At 41.6% G+C, this 26141-nt stretch overlaps 1 protein-coding gene across 8 annotated transcripts in view; it reads right to left on the reverse strand.

Moving 5' to 3' along the window:
- Nucleotides 1–24984, reverse strand: part of RAD51B (RAD51 paralog B) — a 293246-nt gene extending 268262 nt beyond the window's left edge. For 4 of the 8 annotated variants that reach the window (XM_053385246.1, XM_053385220.1, XM_053385225.1 and 1 more), the window contains exons 1-7: nucleotides 24627–24980; nucleotides 21981–22095; nucleotides 21666–21779; nucleotides 20118–20234; nucleotides 16284–16420; nucleotides 15269–15388; nucleotides 13979–14162 (exon numbers count right to left, since the gene is read on the reverse strand). In XM_053385246.1, the coding sequence (XP_053241221.1) occupies nucleotides 13979–14162; nucleotides 15269–15388; nucleotides 16284–16420; nucleotides 20118–20234; nucleotides 21666–21779; nucleotides 21981–22070 (762 nt within the window). In that variant the 5' untranslated portion in view covers nucleotides 22071–22095; nucleotides 24627–24980. Of the gene's footprint in view, nucleotides 1–13978; nucleotides 14163–15268; nucleotides 15389–16283; nucleotides 16421–20117; nucleotides 20235–21665; nucleotides 21780–21980; nucleotides 22096–24626 lie in introns of all 8 variants that reach the window. The other 4 variants (XM_053385213.1, XM_053385206.1, XM_053385253.1 and 1 more) reach the window with 4 other exon arrangements.
- Nucleotides 24985–26141: the final 1157 nt, after the last annotated feature.

Here is a 26141-nt window from a genome sequence, read left to right on the forward strand (position 1 = left end):
TCAGGTGCGTGTTATAGAGCGAAAAATACGGTAACTCTTCCAGGTTAGCGGAGTTTGAAACCTGAAGCGTTTGTAACCTGAGGCGTTTGTAACTCGAGGTACCACTGTACTGTACTGTGAGCAATGGAACTTGAGAGAAGGGAAGTATATTTTCTCCAAAGGCACAAAGATACAATTAAAAGGTTTAGAACAGAGGGGAAGCTTGGAATTTATTTATTTTTGCAACATGTAGATCTAGTTGCAGCCTTTCCCAAACTTGCCTGTGACAAAAGTATGTCACCAAGCAGCCATGAGCAAGTCTTATATGTTGGAAGGGGCTCATATAAAATACATGCAGCCTCAGACAATCTGCTTTATAATATCATCTCGTACATAGTTGATATACTCAATACACTCCTCTTGTTTCGTGCTCTTCCCGGTTAGTACTGCTGAATCATACAGCCCAGTTATTTTGATATGCTGATGTTCTGATAATTTGTCATTTTGATAATTTTGTGCACAGAGCTGTTTCAGTATATTGACACAAGCCACCCCAATCTCTGCTGAGTGGTGCAAGATTCATGGGGCCGGGCACAAAAAGTCAGCACCACAGACACACCAGCATCATATGCTTCAAAGAGGCATTATCAGCACTACATTCATTTTTATTGCTTTAAGTCAATTCCATCCTGCCTCCTCATTCATACAAAAATCCGTATTTAAATACGTTTTATCGTATCACACATATTTAAACAGCATTTTCTCTTGGTGTATGCTCCTGTCAATGTATTTTATCCTAAAGTATGCATTTTGCTGGGGACGCGGGTGGCCCTGTGGGTAAAACCTCAGCGCCTAGGACTTGCCGATCGTATGGTCGGCGGTTCGAATCCCCGTGGCGGGGTGCACTCCCGTTGCTCAGTCCCAGCACCTGCCAACCTAGCAGTTCGAAAGCACCCCCGGGTGCAAGTAGATAAATAGGGACCGCTTACCAGCGGGAAGGTAAACGGCGTTCCGTGTGCTGCGCTGGCTCGCCAGATGCAGCTTGTCACGCTGGCCACGTGACCCGGAAGTGTCTGCGGACAGCGCTGGCTCCCGGCCTATAGAGTGAGATGAGCCCACAACCCTAGAGTCTGGCAAGACTGGCCCGTACGGGCAGGGGTACCTTTACCTTTACCTATGCATTTTGCTATTTTTTTGGGCACAGAACTGTTTCACAAATTTCAGGCAAGTGTAAAATCCAAAGGATAATTACACTCCAATCTGCATAGTAGTGTGGGAATGCAAATTAGATCAGTCATCTTAAAAATGAGACACAAACAATCATAGCCTGATGGCACTGAAAGCCACCAAGACATCCAGGAGAACTAGCACATCTCACACACACACCCCAAGTTGGCCAGCAAAGATCATCCATCAGGGTGACCAAACCTGTTTCTGTATCAAACCTCAACTAAATCAGAGTTGACATTAATCTAGATAATCAGTGTCATTCAAGAGTGACTAGAATTGTGTAGCCATCAACTGCTTGAGTCCCTGGACTAGAAAAAATAATCTGACAAACCTGTGGATGCAGTTTGCCCTTCCTCTAGGGTGGATGCACAGACACATCTTTACACAGAGATGCAGGACCTAATCTGTTAGTATGTACACCTCCACAAGACATTACAAGCCAGAATTAGCAACACTAAGAGAGGAATTCTGTGTTGCGCTATAACGATCCTTTCAGCGATGCAACCATTTCTCTAGCTTGCTAAAAGGATCACCCCTCTCCTCCCCCATGTGCTGTTTCGGAGGTTCTTCTGACCCCCAGAGCTGAATGGACAGGGGGGAGGGGGGGAGATCCCACTGCGCTAGCAGGACTTGTTGCACTAGTTCTTGCTAGACACAACTTATCCTTGCGCTTCAATCATTGAAACTAATCCAACAAAACCATCAATAGGCATTGCACAAATAAATTCAAGTTGCTACAGATACAATCAACTTTATCTTCAAAGTACTTATCAAGCAAGAGAACTAAATGTTCTTTCATAAAAGTGTGATGGCCCTGTTGGGGAAGGCCTCAGAACAGCTCTGTTGGATGAGGCTCTAAGTATGTGGTTGCATGCCAGAATTGCTTCTCTGCTGCCATTATTGTCACAGGCTACATACACTCCATACATTTAAAGCACACACGCACACGACAAGGAATAAGGATGCTAGGAACTGTAGCTCTGTGAGGGGTAAACTCCACTTCCCAGGATTCTCAGGGGTGGGGCAGAATGTATTTTAGTAACTTCAAGATGATCTCTTACTTCTGCCCAGTTATTTTTGCTTCAACTTATATGAAGTGATTGAGCTTGCATTAGGATTCTACACAAAAGCTTATACCCAGAACAAACTTAGTTGGTCTCTACAGTGCTACTGGACAATTTTTTAATTTTTTAATTTATTTTGACTGTGTCAGCAACACAGCTACCTACCGTATTTTTCGCCCTATAGGACGCACCGTCTCATAAGGCGCACCTAGGTTTTTTGGGGGGAAATAAAGGGGGGGAAATTATTTCCCCCCCAGGCGCGGGGCTGGGGCAGGGGAAGCCCGAGCTTCCCCAGACCCCAGAACAGGCAACTCTCCGCAAGCCGTGGGAGCCTGGCGCTGGGCTCCCGCGCCTTGCGGAGAGCTGCGCGAAGTCTGGGCGTGCTGAGCTCAGCGCACCCGAGCTTCAGCATGCAGACAACTCTCTGCAAGCCGCGGGAGCCCAACATCGGGCTCCCGCACTTTGCGGAGAGCTGCGCGAAGTCTGGGCGCGCTGAGCTCAGCACGCCCAGGCTTCAGCATGCAGGCAACTCTCCGGAAGCCATGGGAGCCCAGCGTGGGCTCCCACGGCTTGTGGAGAGCTGCGCGAAGCCTGGAGAGCGAGAGGGATTGGTGCACACCGACCCCTCTCGCTCTCCAGGCTTCAGCGAAAGTCTGCATTCGCCCCATAGGACGCACACACATTTCCCCTTCATTTTTGGAGGGGGGAAAGTGCGTCCTATAGGGAGAAAAATACGGTACCTGAATCTGAAGTTCCTTTGAAATACTTTCTCAATGTGACATTGCTTTGAAATAAGTGGATCATTATGCTAGCTTTGCCTTAGGAAAAGAATAATCTAATAATGCCCCCCCACCGGCCAAATAAAAAGACTTATGCATTCCTTTGGAGGCCTTTTCATTCATCAACTTGGAATTAGTTACATGATAAACATGCACCACCTAGTGGCTCTTTCCTTCTGCTTCTTTTAAAGTGGGGACACTGGGGACACTGCTTTTATGAAAACAGGATCTTCAGAAACAGAGACACGCTGGAGACACTGAATGTTTCAAGAGATGATGTACAGATTGCTTTATAGCTGTAGTAACAACAAAACTGTAGCAATATTTAAGGAGAGTCGATGGATTTGCTCTATATTGCTGAACTGTCACCAGCATGCAGTCTACATACAGAACTGGTTATGTCACACTTAGATCCCACCTTTTCTCCAAGGAGCTCAAAGTTTCTCCTCCTCCCCATTTCATCCTGCCAACAACAATGGGAGGCAAGTTAGGCTGAGAGAGAGTGGCTGGCTCAGGGTGTCTCAGTGGGCTTTATGTCTTAAGTGAGGGTTTGAACCTTTGTCTCCCAGGTTGTACTCCAACACTCGAACCATGACACTGCACTGTTTAGGCTGTTCTAATTCCTACTATATATCTATTCACATTCTTTTTTAACAAAAGCTACTTGAGCTGATTTCCACATTCTCTACTTTGCCCCCCAGCAGCTGATCAGCCTAGGAGGCGGCACTGGTAATCTTCCCCATGACCTGCTCCCTGATCTTTTCACTTGGAAATGTTGGGGTCTGAATTTGGAACCCTTTCCATGTAATGTACATGCTGTATCACAGCATAGTAGAAAAGCATGCACTTTGCACACATAAAAACTGCCACATTTAACTCCTAGTAGAGTGGAACCTCTACTTACAACCATAATCCGTTCCGGAGGTCCGGTCATAACTAGAAACGTACATAAATAGAGGCACACTTTTCCATAGAAAGTATTGGAAAAGTGAATTGATCCGTTATAGACGATGAAAAGCATGGATTTTACTGTCTAACGAGACCATAGATCCATAAAATGAAGGCAATAATCAATGTACTGTACTATAAAATAAATAAGACATTATTGTAGATAACATTTTTTTTCTTACGTGCACTGAGGGTGGGTGGGCTTACCTGGCTACAAGCTGGGGGTGGGAAAAGGGTCAGTAAAGAGCTGATTCACTTCTGCCAGGGTCACTTTTTTTCTTGCCAGGCCAGGTTCTTCTCTGGACTTCCTCAGGTTAGTTCATCAGCGGGGTTTGGGGCTGCAGTGTGCCCTGCTGTGCCCCTTGCAGGCAATACCTCTTCCACAGCTTCGGGGGTGGGATGGGGCTCTCTCCGTGGCGGTGGAGGCCCTAGCGCTGCCCCACAGCTGGCCGGGCGAGCTCCAGGCTGCTGGCAAGGCCTTTGTTCGTATCTAGAGGAAAGCTCATAAGTCGAAGCACCTACCGAAGGTTGTAACTGGAATCATACATAAGTAGAGCCATACGTAAGTCGAGGTTCCACTATATCTCCAAATTAAGAGGATCTCTGCTGTCAGAGCAAAGCAAGACCCTGTTTGTGACAAAGTTTAGTAAAAGTAGGAGTGATCTGAAATGTGTACTGTGTAACCTAACTAGCAAAACCACAGGTTCTCAGCCAGGCTATAAACCTAATAAGCAAAATATAATGGGAAAAGTCAAAGGCTATTAAAGTGTAATGTAGATCAGGGGTTCCAAGAGGGTGTCCACAGACCACCAGTGGTCCAAACGTTCCATTCAGATGGTCTGCAGCATGTCTGGATTTGTGGTTTAAGATCATCAAAGCAAATATTCACATTGATTTTTAATTGCATTTAATTGGATTCTAAGGAATTCAATGTAGGAAATCAAACTAGCAATAAAGAACTAAAAGCATACAACAACTAGCACAGCACACTACAATTGCTACAAGAGGCAGAAAAATCATTAAGTTGTCCTCCAAGATCCTTAGCGATTTTCAAATGGTCCAAGGAGAGGAAAGTTGGGGAGTCACTGCTGGAGAAACATGATTCTGCAATGTACAACGAAGTACAGTGGTACCTCGGTTTACGAACTTAATCCGTTCCAGAAGTCCATTCTTAAACCGAAACCATTCTTAAACCAAGGCGCGCTTTCCCTAATGAGGCCTCCCGCCACCGGTGTCCTTCCACCATTTGGATTCCATTCTTAGACCGAGGTAAAGTTCGCAAACTGGGACACTGCTTCCGGTTTTGCGGAGTTCGTAAACCAAATCGTTCATAAACAGGACTGTTCATAAACTGAGGTACCACTGTAGTTTGCTTTTCCACTGAAGGTCAGTTAACATGTGATGAAAGTATACCTATTTAAAACATTGTGCTTACTCAAAGCTATTTTTTTAATAAAAAAAAATTCAAAACATCTTATTAATAGTAGTGTACCAAAAAGGGCACAGAAGTTTCAAGGAGACTCAGACATAATAAACATGTTTTGTACATTCAGTGTTAAGAGAAATATGAAATCTACTGAGAAATTGGTTGGAGTACAGGAGTAAGAACACTGGCAAGCTTCTGCTTCAAGGTCCCAGCATCAGACTAAAAATATTATGATCTTTGAAACAGGTATTTTGATAAACCCAAGACAATGACAACCAAGGATGTCAGAGAAAACAAACATGCTGTAATGCAGATGAATATGCTATTTTCTTCCACTGCAGTGCTACTATATAATATTTAGACTGCAGGATCGAAATCTGAGAATTGTCACATAAGTGCACTAAAATTACTATTTAAGGTTTTTCCTGCAAACCTCATTGCTGAAGCAAAGATATCTGGATGCTACCATCTTGTTCAACAGCTGCTTTCAAAACATGTTAGATGGCTTATCCATGGCCTGTTGGCAGATGAATATGGAACTGTTAATTTAAAAATCTGGTATTGGACACCAAAACTTGCTAACAAGTAAATAAGCACAGATACATAACAACCCAAAGATACAGATAGAGATACAGCATGACACTGAATTAAAAGACCATTGACATGCAAGGTCAAACAGCACAGGCAGCAATTTGACTATTTTTTAACCAAAAAGGAAAATACTCCTACAACTTAAGTTCTCTATCAATTCTTGCAGAATTCCAAAGCAACAAACCTCAAACTTCACTACAAACTCACTAATGAACTGAGTTGGATTCACTTCTGAGTAAGCATGTCTAGAATTGAAATTTGAGTGACACTTAATCTCATCAAATCAAGGGGAACATTGTATGGGTTTCTAACTTTGTAAGTCTTTTTTCCTCTAACTCAAATTAGATTAGAAAATGTAAGCAATAAAGGGGAAAGCTGCATTTGAAGCATGGAGTCTTCATAACATGGTGAGAGACACATATATTTTGTACTCTGATAACTTCATTCAAGTATCAAATATAATGCAAACTAGCCTTGTTCCAGGATCAGAGGATGAGATCTTCTATATGTTCACAATTATTCTAAAGAAGCTAAAGATTACATTTTTAAAGCAAATTTGAGTTCTTGCATTACTGCTTTTTGCACAGAAAAGATGCCTTTTCTCCAGACCTGCTATATACCTTTATATAGCTTCCCATACCACAAAAGTTATGACTACAGGCTGGAGAGTAGTAAGTGCAACCACGTGAGAAAAGACATAAACACATTCATTACAAGAATGCAGCTGATGACTATCTGCCTGTGCCAGATATTTTCTGGCCCAAAATACTATCATTTACAGTTCACAACTAACAAAGGCAGAGTCAGCTTTGATTTATGCCATTGCATGATCAACCAGCCAATCACTTATAAAATAAAAATACTTGCATGCAGAAAAGTGCCCTGGCAAAGGTTTATACTTTCAGATTTTGGAAGCATGCTTCAAAGACAAGTTGATTTAGATTTCTTGGGTTTTAGAGCAGAGGCCTCCCAATGCAGTTAAAATAAAATTATAAACTATTAATCCACAAACACACATTAAAAACAGAGCAATAAAATGAAAAGAAAAACTAAAAAACAAAGTAAAACACACAATAAAACTAATCAAGGGTGATCACAATATAGGTGATCACAATATAGAACAATGAAACAAGGAGAGAGATATAATACAATGAATGCAATGAGAAATAAAATAGAATTAAGTACAAATCAAGAAAAAGTAACTTAGAGCACACTAAAAGGCCTGGGCAAATGAAAAGTCTTTATTTGATTCTATAAAGGTATCACACTTGGCACTAGGCAAGCGTCCCTGAAGAGAGAATTCCACTACCGGGACACCATAACCAAGAAAGCCTCCACTTGGTTCCTTGCTCATTGACAAAAACACGTGGAAGTGTGTGCATGTCTGTGTGCACACATTCCTGGCTGCCTGCCTTCTTGAGAGTGTGCACACATGATGTGAGCGTGCATTGGCCACTTTAGCCATGTCCACAACTGACATGTGGCCATAAGTGGCTTCAGTCAACTCTCAGTGCAGTCCTTAAGCCAGCCCTGCTTTGCATCCTTGGGCCCTAAAGGTCATCTGAGAAATTTGAGGTGCAGGAAGGTGGGAGGCAAACATCACTAAAAAAAATTAAGACATGGTGTAGCTCATTCATATATTTGATGGAGAGTGTAACTCAGCAAAATGGACACATTCAAAAATATCAGCAAAATACCAGAAAATTGATCAAAGAAAATCTTTCCTGTTACTAAAAACTCAGAAATCAACATTTCAAACAAGAACTGTTGCATTTCTGAGCATTTTCATTTGGTCCTAATTAAATTGCAGACTGGCTGAGGTTTCCTTCAGCACAACCTCCCATCTGTCTTATTTTTCTACTACCCAAAATATTAACCAGAGTCTCAAGTGGGAGAAAGTTACACACAGCAATGAAAGAAAACCCACCAGCAGTTTATTAGAGTTAAAGCAAAACAGACTTTCTGGAGTTCTGTCTAAAATGCCAATTTTGACCTCATTTTTGAATGTGGAACTTATTTTTACAGAATTTAAGATGCAACGCCATCTCTTTTCCACTCGGTGAAATCTTTTGAGGTGCTCGATAGAACAGAAAGTGACCGTTTCCCATTATTACCGTATTTACTCAAATGTAGTACACACCTTTTTTGGCCAAATTACATTGCAAAAATTAGGTTATGCATTAGATTTGATGGCACATTTACATTCTCCAGCAAACACTTTTTTGGTTTCAAGGTTTTGAATATTGAGGTGCGAATTAGATTCAATGGTGCAACAGATTTGTGTAAATACCATAGTTAGAATGTTTCCCCCTGCCAGAGTTTCCTTGTACATTTATCCTATATGTGCCCATCTTGGCTTATTTAAGCTTGCTGAGATGACCAAGTGGATCAAGGATATGGTCAATGTCTCCTTGAAGGAGGAAGTGTTCTTGGTCATCCTGAATGAGGCAGTGATCCAGCCACTCCTGAAAAAGCCCAGCCTAGATCCATTGGTTTGTGGAAACTACTGCCCTGTCACAAATACATCCTTTTTATGGAAACTGATTAAGAGGTTTGCAGCAAAACAATTGCAAGTACTCTGGGATGAAGGAGGTTATCATTACTCTTTTCAACCTGAGTTCAGGCCTGGTTATGAGACTGAGTTGGCCCTGGTCAATCAGGCATATAAGCTACATGCCAAATGGCCCCTTAAACCAATTGCCAAAACAGAATGCCTAGTTGACATTTTGGGGGTGGACAGCTTGAAAGTCTCATTTTTCAATACAATTTTTTTGGTTCCTGAAATTCAACACCATTGTGAAGATAAAATGTAATGGACAGAAATCTACAGGATGTGTTGCTGTTGTGTGAAAACAGTCAAGATCCAAGGATTCCCAGGCATGCACCTCCAGATGGTGGAGACGTCAGACGCCATCCTAGCACCCAGGCATCTTCACTTGGTCGCAAGTGGCCAATGGCCAGGTGCAAAATGCTCCTGGTGCCTGGCAGAGTGCAACCCTGTTGTGTTTACTTGATCTTTCAGGAGCTTCTGATCCCCTTGACCATGGTATCCTTATGAAACGACTTAGTGGGATCGGTATGGGAGGCACTGCTTTACAGTGGTTCCAATCCTATCCCAGAGAATTATATTTGGAAAGCTGCCAGAAGGAAATGAAGCCCCCAAGCTTAGAAAGGTTCCTCAGCCCTGCTTTACAGCCAAACAAGAAAATAACAGAGGTAGTATAAAATTAGAATGCAGCAGTAGCAAGTATGAGCTAGGAGTGATCAAGTAAATTTTTGCAAATATTGTGATTTTTTAATGTTAAAAAGAACCTTTTGTTACCCGCTAGATGTTTGTAATTTAAAAGGGAAACAATCCAGATCTTAAAACATGACTTGGAAAAAGTGGGAGCTGACTTATGCACACTTACCTGGGACTCCACTGAACTCAACATATAAGAGCGCACTGTTATTCCATCTTAAGGTGGCAATCCCAGGAAACACACACACAAACAAACAAACATATTGGCTAGCACAGTCGTGTCCAAACTTTTTTCAAAGAGAGCCAGATTTGATGAAGTGAAGGGCCGTGGGGGCCGACCAAAGTTGTTGACCTTTTTTTTAGGAGGATTGAAATTGTTCAGGCCCCCAGATTACTTACAATAAGATTACAATAAAACTGTCAATATCATAAACAATCATTAATGGTACAAGCAGATACAATTGTTTTAACGTGATGGCACTGACAACACCTGTCCAAAAGCTCTAAACCAGAGGGCAGTCAAACCATGTGTAAACATAAGTGCTTTGAAAGTCCCAACCTCTCCTTTAGAGACCACAGCCTGTCCTGCCACTGTATTACTTTAAATTGCAATCCAGTATTACTGTATTACCTCCCTTTCTACACTTTTCTGTGGCACTGAAACAGGAAATATTGCACCAGCTTTTTCATTTCTTTTTCTCAACAGCATTATTTTTTTATGAGCATGACTCTTCCAAACGGAACATTGTGTCAAGACCATAAAACTGCAAAAATGCGCATTCTTGAAACACTCGGCTTGAAAGCAGACAGATGTCAGCAAAACTGAAACTAGTTATAAATGCATTTAAACCGTAACAGTTTTCAAAGTAAATGTTGTGTTGCAAGATAATAATTTTAACCGCTATAAATAAAAGAGAATTTTTACACAATGAAATACTGTTATTCAGATAGGCTGGAGGACATTTCACCCTGCTACAAGGGTAAAGGGAGGGATAAAAGTCACTTCCTGAAGAAGAGGGCAGGAGCTAATCGAACTCTACATGACAATTTACTACAATTTATCAGTGAACTTTTTTTCCTCTCATGGGGAGACCAAAAGCCTGTTTGTAAGTAGCAAGACAAACAGACCTGAACCGATATGTTCTTTTTATTTTCTGAAGTCTGCTTTATTCCCATGGTCCTCTTCTTCCTTAGTTACTCTTAATCAACTTTATATAATTTGGCTGCTGAGGTCTGAGGTTGTGTTGATGCTAGACTCTAAGGGTTAGTGTAATCTCCCACAGGCTTAGACCCTGGGCACATACTTCTTGTGTGAATAAGCGGAGTCTGACAGGAAAGCAAGCAAGCTGCTCTGATCTCTAGGGTGGGATAGACAGCTGGATACCAGCTCTGTTTGCCTGTGAAGAGGAGAGGGATTTGGCCAAGAAGCACAGAATGCACTGTCTCCAGGCCTCTTCATATGGGCTCCCAGAAACCACCCATGTCTTGAGTTGAGATGATGCCCCAAAAGGGAGGGTGGTGGCAACATACCAGATAGCTATGGGGCAAGACTGGCCTACCTTAAAAGACAGTTACACATGGAAGGGTGTAAACATATTTTCCTAGCCTTCACTTCTGTTAAATCCATTATGAATTTAAATTAATGATCCCAACTTAGTCATGTTCATTAGTTTCAGTAAGTCTACCCTGAGAAAAGCTTAGTTAAATTAACACCTCATAAAGCAGCAAAAAAACAGCTAGAAAAAGTTTTGTAGATCGCCATAAGACAAACATAAAAAGCAATTCAGAAATAAAAAAAAAATTAAAAGCCCTCCACCAATTTTGTGGAAGTTTAAAAGTAAGTTACGAACATGGCAAACCCAGAAGTGTTTACTTCCGGGTTTGCCACGCACACACGCGCAGAAGCGATCTGCGCACATGCACAGAAGCACTTTATTGCGCTTCGCACACACACAGTAGCGGCACTCTACTTAAGGACTTTTCGGGGTGCAAACGGCACCTCGAAACGGATTGCGTTCGTAAGTAGAGGTACCACTGTAATTTAATCCTTTTTTTAAAAAAACTTTCTGACTACATTTTCGTTCAAGTGTTCAAGGCAACATATTTAATCAATCTAAATGGAGTACAGACACCAAACACAAAATTACTATACATTTCCTCTGCTGTTTTATGAATTTAAACAGTGATTCAAACCTCCTTTTAAACTGGCTGTTTGTAGTATATACAGGGTTAAAGTATCAAAAGGATACATTAATAAAGTAAGCATCAATGCTTAACTTTTCCATTCATTCAGCATCTCTGGAAAACATTAAAAGCTTCAGTCTTCTTAGCATTCTGTCTCTATGTTCTTAAGGAAGGGCAAAGTGCAACATCTCTGGATTGGTTTCTATAGCTCAAATTTACAATGTTAATCAACTGAAATGAAATAACTAAAAGACAGAGGTATTAAGAACTTCCATACACATTATGTAACTTTCCACTTTGCCAAGAATGCATCATATTTGCTCTAAATGCAAACAGAAATGTCGTTAAAGTCACTTTTTCAAAAACTATTTTCCTGGCTCCTTTTTAAATGTGTATCATTGAGGAAGATGGTCTGGGCCATTACCTTTGCACACAATTTTAAAGGCATGGATTAATGTTTTAGTATTTCAAGACACCTGACAAGTTTTATAGCAGGTTTCAAAAAATAAAATCAATCCCTACCATGTTTCACAGGAGCTTTTCTTCTAAATCTAATGTATGATTGACTGAGGCAAAAGCTACAAGAACCAGAGCAGTCAGAGACAGAAGAGTTCACAGATGGATCACATCTCCCCAACACATTTTTTTCTTAAATTACTCAATACAGTATGCTTCCTACACTTACAGAATGCTTAAAAATTCTATCACACTAGGCTTCCTGGGGATTATTCTTCTCTAAAATTGTTCTTAAGAAAAATCTTGTCTAAAAGCAAAATATTGCTTTTGACACAGATTTAATTAACTCTGCTCAAAAGCTACCTAAGATTTTGTATTTTTATATTTGGCCCTGCTCTTCCTCGAAGGAGCTCAGGGCAACTTACAAATATTCCTAATGCGATCCCATTTCCAGACAGTTTACAGGGCCAAACTACTTTCAGCATTAGAATGTCGGACCATTTTCTGACCCTCTTATACGCACACATGGCGGTGGGGCAGAAGTGCTACTCTTTATATGACAAAGTCTGAAATAAACCATGAGTTGTATTCTATGAAATCATCCTGTTCATGCAAGAACTTCTGCTTACATAATGGAACTTCCCCTTCCAGTTCTCACCCACCCACCCAAATCTGTTCTGGATACTCCCTAAACGCCCCAGAACAGAGAGCAGGGGGCACTCAGGAAGAGGGTGGGGGGAGAAGTTCCACTGCACAAGCCTTTGTGTGAACAGGGCAACTTTGTTGGATATATCCCCAAGGGAGGAATCCAACATTGTGCTTTTCTGATAATTCTGTCAGTGCAAGCATTTTGGCTTGCCAGACAGAACAATCCCAACTCTTCTCCCCACCACACACTATCCTGGAGATTCTTTCAATCCCCCAGAGTCAAAATGGGGGGGGGGGGCACACAGGGTGGAGGAGGCGGGGGGAAGGCCACACTGCACAAGTGAACGTCTTTGCACAGGGCTCCCACCGACAGGACTCAGTTGAACCTCACCCCATATCACTTTAACTCAACAAACCAAACACAGTCAAGAATGCTAAGACTGCCAGGAGGTTCCCTACATCTCCCTCAAATACTCTGACACGTGCCTGTCCCCCAGATCAGTTTGTCAGATGGAGTGTTATCATTTTCAAGTTGAGTTCTTTCCAGTTTCTTCCTATGGTGGTGTTACATTTAAAGTAGAGTTTTCTTTTTCTTCATTGAATAGAATGTTTTGTTCCAAAAATTCACCTTCTGCCCAATTACATTAATTAAGATGATCCATAGAGGCCCCAAACCATGGATAATTTGGAACAAGAGAAGGAGAGCTTTTTCTCTTGCCACATCAGACTTTGCACATCTGATTTATGGAGATCCTTGTTTGCCTTCTGCTGCAGTGTCCAGGCCTTCCTGTACAGGCAGTGTTGGGTCTTTAATCAATTGTATATATTTTTTAATTTTCTCCAAGTAGCCACCCCTACACTGCACAAAAATGTAGCGTATTTATTATGTATTAAAATAATTAGTAAATTTATAATTAGTAAAGTACTAAGCATATCAGCTGAAGGACCAGAACCACTAAACATATGCCAAATGACTAAAGATGGACACACTATATTTCATTAAAAGCAATGTTCAAATTTCCAACCCCAAAGAATCTAGTAACTCTAGATAAAACGTAAGTCTAATAAAGTGGTCTAATAAATTGTGAAACATTTTCTAATAAATGTGGTCTAATAAATTGTGAAACATTTTCCATTTTATTATGATGCAATACAACCTCAGTCCACATTTGCCAAGTTCAAAATATCTCACTGCTTAGTCAATGAAAATTCAACACACACAAATTTCAGTCCTTGGGAGAGACAACAGCAAATGCCTGATGATGCTCAGCCAAATGCCTGATGATGAAGCATGCCGCAATATCCTCATGATATAAATCCACACAGAAGAGATGGGCAACCCATCTCTTGTGCCTGCCATCCAAACTACTAACAACTTTGCACTTGAATACATATGCATATGTGCACAAAGTAAAAAGGGAGAGAAACTTACTGGTATTGAAAATTCTTCAGCCAAGTACTTCAGTATTGATGCCTCCCTACTCAGTAAGTTGCTCCTTTGCTGCAGATTGCCTTGAAGTTTTGTATCAAACTCTTTTCTGACTACAGAAGCAACAGAGTCAATTACTACTAGTTTGGCATTCTTTGAAATAATTTCCTCTTCCAAAGATTCAATCCTGAAAGCAAATTGAAGCATTCATTTAGCAATGATACTATACCAGGATTTAGAGTGTGTTAGGTGCCATGAGACATGCAAGTGGCAAAGTTGGTACAGAGACCTGATCTTTCCCTTTAAACTCACTCATTGAATCCTGCATGCCAACAAGGTTAAGAGCTATACCTGTGAACATGGACATATCTTGCAGGCTAATTTCTCATTTAATCAAGCAAACCTTGTTCTACACTCATGAACATTGACAGGTTAATTTCAATTCATTTACAATTACCAGTGTACTTCCACGATGCATGTGTTTTGAACACGTGTGTTGCTTTCACACTTTAAAGCATACATTTAAATGTGTTGGGTAAGGCAACATTGTCTGTGTGTTTTGGTATACTTCATTAAAATAGTCCATAAACCATTAATATATCTTAAAATATAAACTAAAAAGAATAAGCAGAAGGAAAACAAATTGATTTGCAATAATATTTGTAATAGCTCTTCTTTCAAAATAATAATCTTATAAAAAGGTTGTTCACAGGCAATTGCTTTACAGGGGTCAAATGTTACAAGTGCAAACATATACTGCTACCAAGATATCAAGAGTTTTCTGTACCTGAATAGTTCTAATAGAACAGAGAAGCCCATTGGTTATAAGCAAGGCTTTCTAAACACTCAGTGCAATTTTGCACAGAATCTGCTTTCTAGCACTGACTGTGAGTCGACATTTTCCATTTCATATTTCGGTAAGGGTCTAACCCTCTGTAAAAGGGCAGGTACAAGTTTTGCAGGCAGAAGTTTCCAGGTTCAATCCCTGACATCTCTAGTTAAACAAAAACATAGCTACCTACAAATATGCAATCCTAACATATAAAAGCCTCACTTCCTTTGTTTATTGTACACACAGCACACAGAAACACTTAGAACAGTAAAGAACAAGGTACAAAAATAGTTTCCTTTAGAGTCAGCGAGTGTCAATGTGTTTCAGGCAGGAAAAACATAGTAAAATACTGTAATGCTAAGCCTTAAGGCATGTTAGCATTCTGTCCAACCATTATATATTCTGTATAGAATGTTTTTTACACATCTAATCCACTGCTGGACCCCAGAAAGAAGTCCTACCTTTTCAACACACTGTGACAGGTGAATTCCCGATAAAGATGAATTCTGTTGGCAATTAAAACCAGCTTTTCTTCTGTGGCAAAATAATCAGGAAAACGGTGCCGTGCCATCTCAAGAAGCCTGTTAGGAACACAAAAGACATGTCACTGACATTAATAATAACAATAATTTTATTATTTATTTATACCCTGCCCATCTGGCACAGAGGATGTGCATCTGAATTCAAGAATGTTTTGCAAACTTTCAAGTTCATTCTCAGAATTTCTGAAAATGAAGAGAAAACACACATACGCAACAAACTAAGTCTCTTAAAAGGTGCGTAGAATTTGCAATCCAGCTTCATTACACTATTTGAGGTTATGACACTGATTTTCAATGAAGGCAGATTTTCTACTTTGTTGCATTCCATAAATGTTCTCTGAATAAAGAGAACTCGAATTAACTGCTTTTCTAACAAAGTCCAAAGTCAACTCCTACAGAGTGTCATGTTAGCTCAAATACATAATAAAAGGAAATGAAAATACAACATGGAAAAGCAGTAAACATATGGCAGCAACAATGCTTCAAATGAGAACACTTTAGATGCCCCTGAAGGTGTCAAAATAAACTTCAACAGGCCTAAGTTTGCAGCCACACACTGCACTTTTCAGATTTGCCAACAGGTCTCCTCTTACAGCAATAGCAGAGACAGTCAAGTTCCAGAAGACTTTAAGCATACGAGGCCTCAAAGACCTGGCACCATATGTGACTTGCCAGAGCAGATACAACAGGGCACCTCAGGCTTACAAGCTGCTATGCCTTCTTCCACCTTCCAGAGCCATACAGGATCTGGACTCTGTATATGTTTAGATCTTGCAAAGGCTGGATGCAGATGACAGATTTGACAATACAAGGGTTTCAGATTGCACCCTTGCAATATGCGTTGACATATGAAAAATACCATAAAGATCTCTCTCTCTATATATATATGTGTGTGTGTGTGTGTGTGTGTGTGTGTGTGTGTGTGTAAACTTACCTTTCAGCACTGAATGCAGATTCTGTATCAATATATATAACTGCCCCATCCAATCCTCCCAAGCTGGTGGGAAACGTCGCCAGCAAGCTCATCATAATACAAAACTGAGTCTTGCCACAACCTGATGGACCAGTTATCTAATAACAAAAGAACACGTATGAAGCAGCATCATACAGAAAAGACAAAACCTTTGTTGATTTTTATTTTAGCCAACGGCACACTATTCACTTGCGACTCATGTAACTTAGCATTTCACAGTGTATCTCAAACTGATGGCAATGATAAGCTGAACCTTAAAGGTTCAACTTCTAATCCACAAACACACTTTAGTGGAAAAACAAGCAAACCTGTGGCAGGATAACAAAATTATATATTAATTCTGTGAGATATTTTTGTAGCTTTTTAATATTGCTTTTGTGTATATGGGCAATCCTCATTTTGCATGGGGGTTCCACTCCCATACGTGTCAGTATAGCACACATAAACCCTCTTCACACCCGCCTCACCCCTTTTGTGATGCTTTGGGACTACTTCCAGGTTTGCTGCCGTACACGTGTGTGCAATCGCAAGTCATTCGGACACACCTAAATCAGGAGTATTTATTATTCCATGAAGCAGTATATTTGCTTTATATACCGGGGTGGGGGGTGGAGTCTAAGAACTGATACACTGGGCACAATCCTGCCAAAGGTAAGCAATCTTATAGAGTAATTCTATACATGGCTGCTCAGAAGTTAAGACCTATTGAATTCAGGTTAAGCACATATAGGATTTCAGCATCCAAGTCACATTGATTCCGATGGGCAAGTTGAGTAAAACTTAACTCTGTCCCACCAAGGTCAGCAGGGCTTAAAAATATTTACCTTTGGCTCACTGTACCCATAAATTTTGAATCTGCTGAGGGAATGAATCCACCAAGCAGTAATATGCTGACTCTTTAGAACAATGTAATTCCCAAACCTGTTGAGAATTCATAGTTCATCTTATTCCAATTTTAATTTGAAATCAGGTGTCCGCCCATAGTGAGACCTCACTATGATAACAGCATTCAAATTTTCCTCTTTGGAAAGAGACACTTTTCTTTTTCAGTTAATGGTATGTTATTTGCAGAACATGAGTTGATTGACCGCAAAGAGTTACTTACAATTCAGTTTCCAGTTTAAACCACACTAGTGGTTTGGAAAAAAAGGTCCTGTGCCAACAGAGTTTCCTGGCTCTTAGAAAACAAGCACAAGATCTGGCAGCAGAGGATATCACTTAAACCTTTACTTTACATGGCTCATGTAGCCGAGTTCCAACTTTCCAACCACCATCATTGTTGGATAATGTAAGAAGAAAGACAGGTCAACTTTTTCAGAAAGATTTAGCTTAAAAAGCGTAACCACAAAAAGTAGGGAATAAAACACTATTCCTTTGAGGTAAAAGTGCAGGCTATGCATTAGCTGTCGTCCCAAGTTTAACATAAACAGTCCGAGAAGAAAATAAGCTAAACTGAAGCTACATTTGATCAAGATGGAGTACTGCACTTTAGGGGGGCTCATCTGCAATCTCAGCTTCACAACGAAGTAGTACATAGCAGTGACATGCCGCAAATACTGCCATATGCATCCTTCTTTAAATTATTATTTAATGCATTTCTATCCCACCATTTTCTCCAAAGAGCTCAAGGTGGCATCCATGGTTCTTCCCGTCCTCATTTAATCCTCACAAAAGTCCTGTGAGGTAGGTTAGGCTAAGGGACAGTGACCAGCCAAAAGTCAGCCAGTGAGCTTCATGGTCAAGCGAGAACTCTGGTCTCCTAGGTCTTAGTATGACACTCTAACCACTATACTACATCAGCTTTCAAATTGTTGCTGTGCATGATTATCACACAGGCATCCACATAAAAAAGCTTAATTACACAATGGGAATGTTGTCTGGAGTTTGATGCAAGATAAATACAAGCATAACTTTTATGTTTTGTCCACAAAGCAATTCTTCAAATAGTTTCTGCATTCTGACATCCCCCCCATGTATTCTTCAAGATGATTCTTCTAAAACATGGGGAATATTTGGCAGTGTTAGCTCATCTTCACTGAATTCTCCAGGGTGACCAAAACTGCTAATGGATATTACAAAAGAACATCTCTTCTATCCATTATTGTATGAAGTATCTCACAAATGGCCATGTCAAAATTCTGAACTGGAAAAGTAAGTACATTTTTATCAGGTTGATGAGTTCAAAAGGGCTGCTTCCTGTCAGGTGAACAGGAAAGCTTTGCAAAAGAGACTTAACCTGTGGAGTTATTTTAATACTCTCTTGTTAACTATCTAAAGATGAAGAACAGTGTAGGACTGGAATGAGAGGGGCTCTTCATTTGCTACATTTTTCATGTAGGAAAAGGTAGGAAAACCCCATGTCTCTACTGACAATTATCACTACACACAGTGAAACAGACAACTTAGTGAGCACTGAGACAATCTATAAGATGCTTTTGCACTTTTCTCTGCAATTTATTTTAGAAACTTTATAATGGTACTTTTCACTAAAATACTCTTAACGCAAGGATTAGTATTCAGATGAGTTTGAGGCTTAAATTTTGAAGTTGGTTTTGTTTTGCTTTTTTTTTTACAATCAAGCAGTATATACATTTTAGGAAATAAATACATGTATTTGGGTGGGGTGTGGGAAACACCCTTCTCTGCGGGCAAACCTGGGCTATGAAACTCCAACTTGCCCTCTCTTCGTCAACCTTTGGCCACCTGCTAAGAAGTTCCTTTTTCAGCATTTGACCTACCAAGCTGAACATTTTTTACTGATCTGCTGATCATGTTTGCTTTATCTGCTGTGCCCTGTCTCCCAAGAAGAGCTCACAGCCACTTTGCTTCTCCCCAGTATTTTTTACTCCTGTAAGTTAAGCTTAAGGTTTGGCTTAGAATGTCATCCAAACCCAAGCTCAAGGTTATGTTGTCTCCTTACGTTCTTGGCTAAACCTTGTGGCTAGTGAGGAGAGAGCTTAACTACAAGCGCAGATTCAGATGATAAACTAAAATCTGGCTCAAGTCAGTGCAGTGCTGGAGTAAAAAAGACCAGGGAGGAACAAAGTGCCTACAAACTACTCTTAGGGAGCCTGAACATTCACATGATCCCCCTGTAGAAAACAGAGAAACACTGGTTACATTCAGATGCACCACAAAACCATGGTTAAGCCAATTAGTTTGTATATGAAATGTGTGCTGATGCACACAGCATAGCTGTTCACACTTTGCTCCTTTCCTCCAGCCGGAAAACAGACCACAGAGTGGCTGGCTTCATATTATGTCTGAACCAGCTTCTGTGGTTTGTTTATCTCAAACAAGCCACCATTGGGAAGCCAGGAACAAACCTTGGCTTCAGAAAGTGGCATGCTTGAAGCTAAGCAAACCACAAGGTCTAGCGCATTCATAACACTAAGCAAGTGCTTCATGGCTTGTTTTCCTGCTGGAGAAAGTGAGAAGCAAAGTGGGAACAAGCAAACACAGATCATGGCACAGACTAATTTGTTCATACATTGTTTATGGTTTTGTATTGCAACCAAGCATTGCAACTGCCCCTAACCTGCTCATAAGAGTACAGATGTGTGCAAGAGAGCGCACACATCTGTATCTTTTGGTTCATTACTATTAACGAGAAAGTTTACAGTGCACATTATTTTTAGTGATCAATTGGAACTATACAGAACCAGTTATTAATGTACAAAAAGATTCAGTTTGTCACATTTTAAACTTATTAATGAATAGTCACCCCTTTTATGTAAAACATAAAACAACTCTTCTTTTACAGAAAAAGAAGCAGCATGATTGGCCAGCTTTTACCTCTGTAAGAGAGCCACAGGCAATCCCACCATGCAATATTTTATCCAGATCTCCCAGTGTTGTGGGCAAGAATGCTGATGAAGGGTTGGTGGTTCTTTTCATTTTCATTTCATAAACCTACGATAACCAAAATCAATTAGAAAAAGATGTTGCGATCAACTGGTAAGAAAAATGTCTGGTATTTGTTTGGTCCCAAGTAGAATTTCTTAGTGCTTGGCAAAAAAAAATGCCATGTACTTTCTCATCCTTTAATGAGATTTTCCCCAATCTTCCGACCAAACCAAACACCACAAAACAATATTAAAGACTGTTGTGTCTATCAACATTTTTATGCTACAGCCTTCAATTTATATCTTGTATCATCGTGCCAAGCTTTAAAATATTTTCCCCTCTTTGGGACAATATGCATCATTTAATTTGCAAAGTACCACTTCAGAGAAAATATTATCCTTGTGGTTAAGTACAGCTGGAAAACATACACACGGTAAAAACCACAAACCAAGACAAAACTAACTGGTTCCAAAAAGTCTGGGTTCATTACAAGGTTTACTGCACAAATCCAAACCTGTCTGCTTGGAATTAAGTCCAACTGAACTCAATGGGGCTTACTCACAGGTAAGTGCATATATAACATTCCCAGCTTATTGAGATTTTTGTACAGAGTTGTGAAGCTTTTATATATATATTTTAAAAATCTAATAAAGTGTTTAACATGAACAACAGATACAAAGCAAGCAGGTTCTTTTCCAAAAACCCTTTGCTTTGATGCAACATGTTGGAATTGTTTGAAAAGGTTATATTTGAAAAAGGAAGGCTTTGTGCTCAGATTAAGATTAAAAAATAAAATGTTTTCAAGACTTATGCAAACTATTACAAACCTAAATGCAACCTAAATCTCAAAGTATTGATACCCTAACAGATTTTGGTAGAAGGCAAATGTTTGTTAGGAGATTTGTACGCATAGCTAATTGTACTATAGACAAAAAAGACTAAAACATTACAGGTGGATAACACAGAAAGCTATGTGACGTTGCTTGGATGTCCTGTAAAAAGTAACTGAACAAAGGATGGTAACTCCAGAGAAAATGAATAGTGCAGGGGCAACTAAGTCCCTCTTCCAAAACACATGAAGCAGTTTATTTGTTTGACATACAAGTATTGTGCCATTTCTCTGCCATATACTAAGGAAGCATTTCCTAGTACAAATATTCTCAAGAACAAGGCTCACTTCATATGTTTCTTCCTTCCTGTGAGCCTTTCTATAACGAGAAAACCTTTTTAAAGCTAAGCACATTTATTGTTAATACCTGAAGTATAGTGTCCCCTACAAGTAGAAAGATGTGACAGGAGACACACATAGCAATAACAATTAGAGCCATTCCTATCCTGGGATCATATAATTGCAGGGGGTTGGAAGGAACCATGAGGGTCAGCTAGTCCAACCCCTGCAATGCAGAAATCTTTTGCCCAGTATGGGGCTTGAACCCACAACCCTGAGATTAAAGAGTCTCATGCTACCCACCAAGCTATCAGCAAATGGATACTTACAGTTTGCATTCTGGGAGCACAGGCTTGGCTGACTGTGTGAAGAAGCTTCTGCACATTCCAGTAACTCTGTCCAGTCACTTTCATTAACTCCAGTAGTGAAAGACATAAAAAGTCCTGAAACATTACCAAACAAAAATCTGGGAGAATTAAGAGTGGAAATAACTAAAATAACTTCACATATTTAAAAGCAATTTCTAAAACATTTATTTTCTTCTGCAATTAAGATGACAAGAGTTCACAGATTGGTCTTAATCATGCCATGTATCCTTTAACGTAACATCAGAAGACTTTATGCCTCTATTAAATTTGTCTCACCTGACAAGTAGTGATCTGATGTCGACTGAGTCTCTTACAAAGCTCCTGCGGCAACCCTGCTCTTCTCAGTTTCTTACTTGCCATGTTCATATATTTCGTGACAAGAAACACAATCCTAGGTCATAATAAATGCAAGATTACTTGAAACACTATGTTCAAGAACAATGTGTTCACATCCTCCCTTAAGAGTTTTGCCTTCATTCTACTGAAATTATTACATCTCTTATTCAATATAATGCTGAATACAAGCACATCTGTCTCACTTAATCTGTTGTTTTTCATGAATAGTAATGAATCCAGTTCTGGCCCCTTTCTAGCATCAGTTACAATGCAACCAAAAGATGCCCAGAGACCTTTGTGGCCCTTTACTTTTCCTCAGCTTACACAAATTGCACTGGAATGACACTCAAAACAAAGCAGTCACAAGTATCTCTTTCTGGCCAGCAAGTTCAATCAGGAGCTTTCTCCCAACTTGTACTCAGTGTAGGGTCCTTGTGTTTTTAAAGTTTCATGCTTAGAAACAGGGCTTGAAACCAGTATAGGATAGTCCATTGGGGTGAAAGAAGCACCACTCACCAACCTCACTCTTCCCTCAACCAGCTCCTACCTGCCTGTCTTCTTACATACAATAGCTCAGTTGTGGTACCCTTGGTTTTGCCATTCTAAAATTCAGCAGGACAAGGACATAACCAGTATTTGTTGGCTCTGTCTGTCATTGGCTTTGGCGTCACATACTGTTGACCTCCCTGCCTTCCAGCCTAGCAATCCCTCCCCCCCTTTTTACAAGCAATTTATTGGTACCAGCCTAGCAATCACAATGGGCACCAGCCCCCACTGACTGAGAGGGATGGTCAGGTCTTCTTGCAGACAGTGTCCTGAGGTGATTCAAAGGCAGGCTGATGTTCCTGGGAAGCAGAACTGTGATTCTGATTAACACGTATCTCAACCCAGGTCATCATGGATTGAATCTACTTTAGGTTCACATGAACTCATTTACTTGGAAGCACAGCTTTCAAATAATACTTTGATCACAGCTATTCTTAAAATAATTTCAGCTGTATCGTATTTATCTCAGCCTCCCCAAAATGTCTAATTTTTGTAAGAGAGATATGCCAGGGATCAAGGCTATATGAAAGCTATTCCCTTTAATACTAGATGCCCAAGGATGGCTGTGGTCACTCAAGTGAGAGAATGGTGTTGTGCACCCAAGTCTAGTACTTATAATACAAATATAAGTCCTAGGCTTATGTGCTCAGTATCATTCCCTCAGTGCTAGTGATAATTGTCAGTGTTTTCATTCTGTCATATTACACTAGTTGGTTGTGTTTTTAAAAGGTCATGGTTTTATCACAGGTGACTGCATGACATCTTGAGGGATCAGTTGTTTATTTCATATGCATGGGTGTAGCCAAGTGGGACAGAAAAGGTCAGCTGCCCCCATCAAGTAAAACAATAGGACTACTTAACTAACTGGCCAATCACTTCGGTCCTGCCCCCCCTAACAAAAATCCTGGCCACACCCATGTTCATATGATGTCTTTTTTTAAAAATGCAAAACCAACTCTGTATCCTGCATTTCTCACTTTAGTTCATTTTATTCCATCCAGGGTTGCACATTAGGTTTCACTGTCCATTTCTCTCTCTCCACCCTAATTACTCCACATTTACTCCCAGGTAAATGTTGGAGAGAGAGAAAAAAAGTTCACAAAATATCAGGAATGCTAGTTTTGGAGGATCAAACTGTTTTCCTTCTGGGGTTTGATACATTTTATACTGAAATAGTTTCACTAGTGCTTCATAAGGGGTAAGTGTTCAGCCTCTAAAAGTTTATTTTGAATGATATAACTTTTAATGTCACAAAATACCATAGGGGGAGGAAACCGTTCAGCGCCAGTGATGCCACATAAGCACAATTTGAAATACGTACAGACATGCCATCTGTCAGAACTACACAGGTTACGACAGTTACCACACCAGCTGGCAGGAAAAGATTCCCTCTGAGAAAATATTGTGTTTTGACCTAGGAAAACATAACGCCCCATAAGAACTAACAGTCGGTAAAGTCTCGGTACGTTGCTAAATGAGGAGAGAAGCAGCCTTGCCACAAGCTGATAGCCCTGCCCATTCCTGGTGGAGGGGGAGAACACGCTCTAGCGAACAATCCTATGCACACTTCGAGGTCTCACTGCGCGCAGCAGCGGGATTTACTTCCGAAGCGACATATATAGGATTGCGCTGGAACCCCCTATAGGGCTGTAGGGTAGAGTCCACGTTCTGGGAAAGCTCCAGCTTGGCGGTTCAGGCACTGCTGAGAGAAGCGACGGCGGCCACAGGCGGAAGCAGCAGCCAAGCCCTCCAACTTTTGCGGAACAACACGAGCTCCCAACAGTACGCTGCGCGCACCATCTATTTCCCTTCCATGCTCCTAGCATATAGCGTGCACAACACATACCCAGGATAGGGCGGCAGCAGTAGGAACTAGCTTCGACCCCCGCACACACATCATGCACACAACCGACACACACACACACACACCCCTGGGGAGGAGAAGTGGCAGCCAAGAGACTTCTTGACTCGGCCTGCTAAGGCGGAGGGGGAAACCGAACCCGTCGCCGCCACCGCCCACCGCGCGCCCCGAATCCTAACCTGGAAACTTTTCAAAGTCTCCCACTTCTCCACAGGAGGAGGAGGAAACATCCGCCCAAGAGCACCTAGAGCTCTGATTGGTCTCCGGCTGAGGCGCTTCATCCAGTAATTTCTGGCAACGGGGCCTACGCCAACGAAAGGCCTTCTGGGAGCTGTAGTTCTGTCTTATTGCTCGCGGGTTGAGCAAAACGGGTTCGTCCAAGGGGGCTGATGTTCTAAAAGTAATAAAATATGAATGGGTCGCTTCTTCTCCTGTGTTCGGGACACCCCATTGTTGCTCGCCGTGGCCGCTAGAGGGTTAGATCTGACTGTGGGAAGCCAAGTTTCCGTCTTCACACTGTGCCGTGTACGAATGAAGCTATGAATTACTGCCGCGGGGCCGGGGCATTTCCCTGTTTCCCAGAGGCCACGTTTAGCCATTTTTTAATATGAAAGTTAGAAGGCCAGCTGAAGAGATCGTGACAAAATGAACTTGAAAACTCAAACAAATATAGAATTAATGGAAGAGGGGGTTCACATCACGAATGGAAGAGCTTGGCTGAAGAAGAGAAATCCCCAAGAGGACAAGGGGAGACTGGAAAAGAAATGAACAGCCCATAAAAGAGCCGTATCAGATATGGAGAGAAGCAGCAGTACAGTGGTGCCTCGCAAGACGAAATTAATTCGTTCCGTGAGTTTTTTCTTCTTGCGAGTTTTTTGTCTAGCGAAGCACGGTTTCCCATAGGAATGCATTGAAAATCAATTAATGCGTTCCTATGGAGACCGCTTGCCAGGCTGGCGGTGCGGAGAAGAGCTTTTCTCCCCACTGCAAGCCTTCAGGACAGGTAAGGGAACAGAGGGGAAGGCGCGCAGCGCTTCTCCTCTGTTCCCGGGGCTTGCGGTAGGAGGAGGGTTTTTCCTCCCCACCGCCAACATTCAGAACAGCATTCTGAATGTTGGCGGTGGGAAGGTCTCTCCGCCCCACCGCCAGCCTTCGGAGGAGCCTTCCGAAGCCTGGCGGCGGGAGGAGGTCTCTCCGCCCCACCGCCAGCCTTCGGAGGAGCCTTCCGAAGCCTGGCGGCGGGAGGAGGTCTCTCCGCCCCACCGCCAGCCTTCGGAGGAGCCTTCCGAAGCCTGGCGGCGGGAGGAGGTCTCTCTGCCCCGCCGCCAGCCTTCGGAGCAGCCTTCCAAAGGCTGGCGGTGGGGAGGAGGTCTCTCCGCCCCGCCGCCAGCCTTCGGAGCAGCCTTCCGAAGGCTGGCGGTGGGAGGAGGTCTCTCCGCCCCACCGCCAGCCTTCGGAGCAGCCATCCGAAGGCTGGCGGTGGGAGGAGGTCTCTCCGCCCCACCGCCAGCCTTCGGAGGAGGTCCAAGGACAGTGGGGAAGACGCGCTGCGCTTCCCCGCTGTCCCGGAGATTTCCCTATGGGCTTTCGTCTTGCAAAGGAAGCCCATAGGGAAATTCGTTTTGCGAAGCACCTCCAAAACGGAAAACCCTTTCGTCTAGCGGGTTTTCCGTCTTGCGAGGCGTTCGTCTTGC

The sequence above is a fragment of the Podarcis raffonei genome, chromosome 1, assembly GCF_027172205.1.
Source record: "Podarcis raffonei isolate rPodRaf1 chromosome 1, rPodRaf1.pri, whole genome shotgun sequence".
Lineage (NCBI taxonomy): Eukaryota > Metazoa > Chordata > Lepidosauria > Squamata > Lacertidae > Podarcis > Podarcis raffonei.